The sequence below is a fragment of the Emiliania huxleyi genome (assembly GCF_000372725.1).
Source record: "Emiliania huxleyi CCMP1516 chromosome Unknown EMIHUscaffold_1964, whole genome shotgun sequence".
NCBI lineage: Eukaryota > Haptophyta > Isochrysidales > Noelaerhabdaceae > Emiliania > Emiliania huxleyi.
The window spans coordinates 1-2,074 of NW_005200628.1; the positions used below are offsets into that span (position 1 = coordinate 1).

At 62.3% G+C, this 2,074-nt stretch overlaps 1 protein-coding gene across 1 annotated transcript; it reads right to left on the minus strand.

The window, feature by feature from the left end:
- Nucleotides 1-1,313: 1,313 nt before the first annotated feature.
- EMIHUDRAFT_253914 (hypothetical protein) lies at nt 1,314-1,658 on the minus strand (the record flags this gene model as incomplete). The annotated part of the gene is made up of 1 exon (XM_005781974.1): nt 1,314-1,658. The coding sequence occupies one exon, from the start codon at nt 1,656-1,658 to the stop codon at nt 1,314-1,316; it is 345 nt and encodes a 114-aa protein (XP_005782031.1).
- Between the last annotated feature and the right edge of the window lie 416 nt (nt 1,659-2,074).

Consider the following 2,074-nt stretch of genomic DNA (forward strand, 5'->3'; position numbering starts at 1 on the left):
TTACACTGCGGGCACCAGTTTGAATGCTGTCGCCAGTTTTCTACGCACTCCTTGTGCATCACGTGCCCGCAGTTGAGCGCGTGCAGGCTGGTGTCGCCGAGCTCTTCATAGCACACGATGCAGCACGGGTCGACGTCGCGGCCGGTGCGCGCGAGCAGATCCTTGAGAGCCGTCGCGGCGTCCGCTGGTGCACTCGGATCTTGGAAGTTGACCAACTGCGTGAGGGCGCCTTGTTCGGCGCCAATGTCGCCGCTCATGCGTGCAAATGTCAGCGCCTCCCCCAACACCGCGCGCGTCTGCGCCGCCTTCTCTCCGCCGGCGCGGTAGTACTCCGAAACGGCGGCTCGCACGCCGCCAAAGTTGATCAGCGTCGAGGCGATCTGACGGTGTGCCTCGGCGAGGCACGACACGTGATTGGGCTCGCGCGTGCCGATGACGCTGCGCAGCTTGAGGCTCTCGCGACGCAAGGCCACTGCGCGCTCAAGCTGCAACACGGCGACAGTCGTGAGGCCCATGCTGAAGTACGCGCGGCCGAGCGCCGAGCGTGTCACCGCCTCAGCCTTCACCAACGCGCACCGCTGCAGAGCGATCGCGGCACGGTACTCCTCATAGGCCACCGGCGGGTCGGCAGCTGCACGGACTGCTACCTGGTCGGGGCAAGGCTCGCCCTCCAGCGTGAGGTCCAACTCGTCAATCTGCTCTGCCTTGACCTGCTCGCACAGAGCGAGCCCAGCCTCGAGCTCCTTCTTCGCCTCCGTAACAGCTACCCAATGTTCCATGATGCTGCCACCTTTTGGGGGCCTCGCTCGAAGATGCAAATGCTCTTACTGCATGCACCATGCGGGCCAATGCCAGAGCCATACTATCTGGTGGTGCCGCTGGCGGCCAAAGTCCCGGGCATGCTCACGGGATCGGAGGCAGCGAAGGCGCTTGATTCCAAAGTTTTTGCTCGCCACGCGCATTCCTCCAAAGGCAGGCCATCGTGCGCAAGGCTTTTGGCTGGACGAAGGCAGCACCAACCCGCACACCTCGACATTCGTCACTAATGTCCGTTCTCCAGATCGTGTCGCCAAATTACTCGATCAAATATTTGACTTGATGCACGCACAGCCCATGCCCGATCACTCACATGAGACCAAAGCGTTCGCCGGCCGAGGACGAGCGCCACAGCCTTTAGAGTCTGCTCTCCCATGCGCGTAACCACTGGGTCTGATGTGGGTCTGGGGTGGCGGCGCACTCCCAGAAGAGCGCCCCCACGTGCTCGCCGAGCGGGTGGCGCAGGAAGCGCCGCACGTTCGCCAGATACTCTCCGGTCACGTCGGGGTGGTCCAGCGAGGCCCAGCCGGCGTGAGGAAAATTTGCATGCCCCGCTCCTCCTCCATCCGCTCCAGCTCTTGCCGGCGGAGGAGCTCGGGCAGCATCGCCTCGGAGCCGTCGGCGCGCAGGAATTCGGCGCAGAGCAGCTTGATGGCGCCCGAGCGGAGGACGGCGACCAGAGGGTCGTCGAGGGCCGCCAGCAGCGGGATGCCCTTGCGGTCAGCGGCGGAGGGAGATGCTGGCTTGCTGGCAGCATAGCCCTTCTCCTCATCCTCGGCATCGTCGTCAAAATCTTGCTTGCTGACCGGCTGCTTCTCCGACGTCAGCTGCTTCTCCGGCATCAGCTGCCTCTCCTGTGCGGCTGCGCGAGCTGCTCTCTCTGCTCCTCTTCCAGCTCGTCCGGTTTGCTCTCGCCGCAGCCCATGGTGCATGGGCGTGTGAGCCGCTAGGGCGTGTCAGCAATCGTGCCTTTTATCGCGCGGCAGGCAATTTCTTTTTCCCGAGTGTTAGATAGCCGCGAGTTCGTCATCTCTCTCGCGTCCACCCATACCCCATGTACCGCGTTGGTGTCCAGTCCGAGCCTGACTCGGTTCTTCAGGACTTCACCTTCCTTCCTACACACATAAGACATATATGCGGTCGTTTTTGAGAGCGCGTTCGTTTTTTGTCCGGTACCGGTTGTCGCAGTCGCAACACACACACACCACCGCACCTACTTGTTCTCTTGAATATTCTCTATGAACAATTCGAGCAGTCT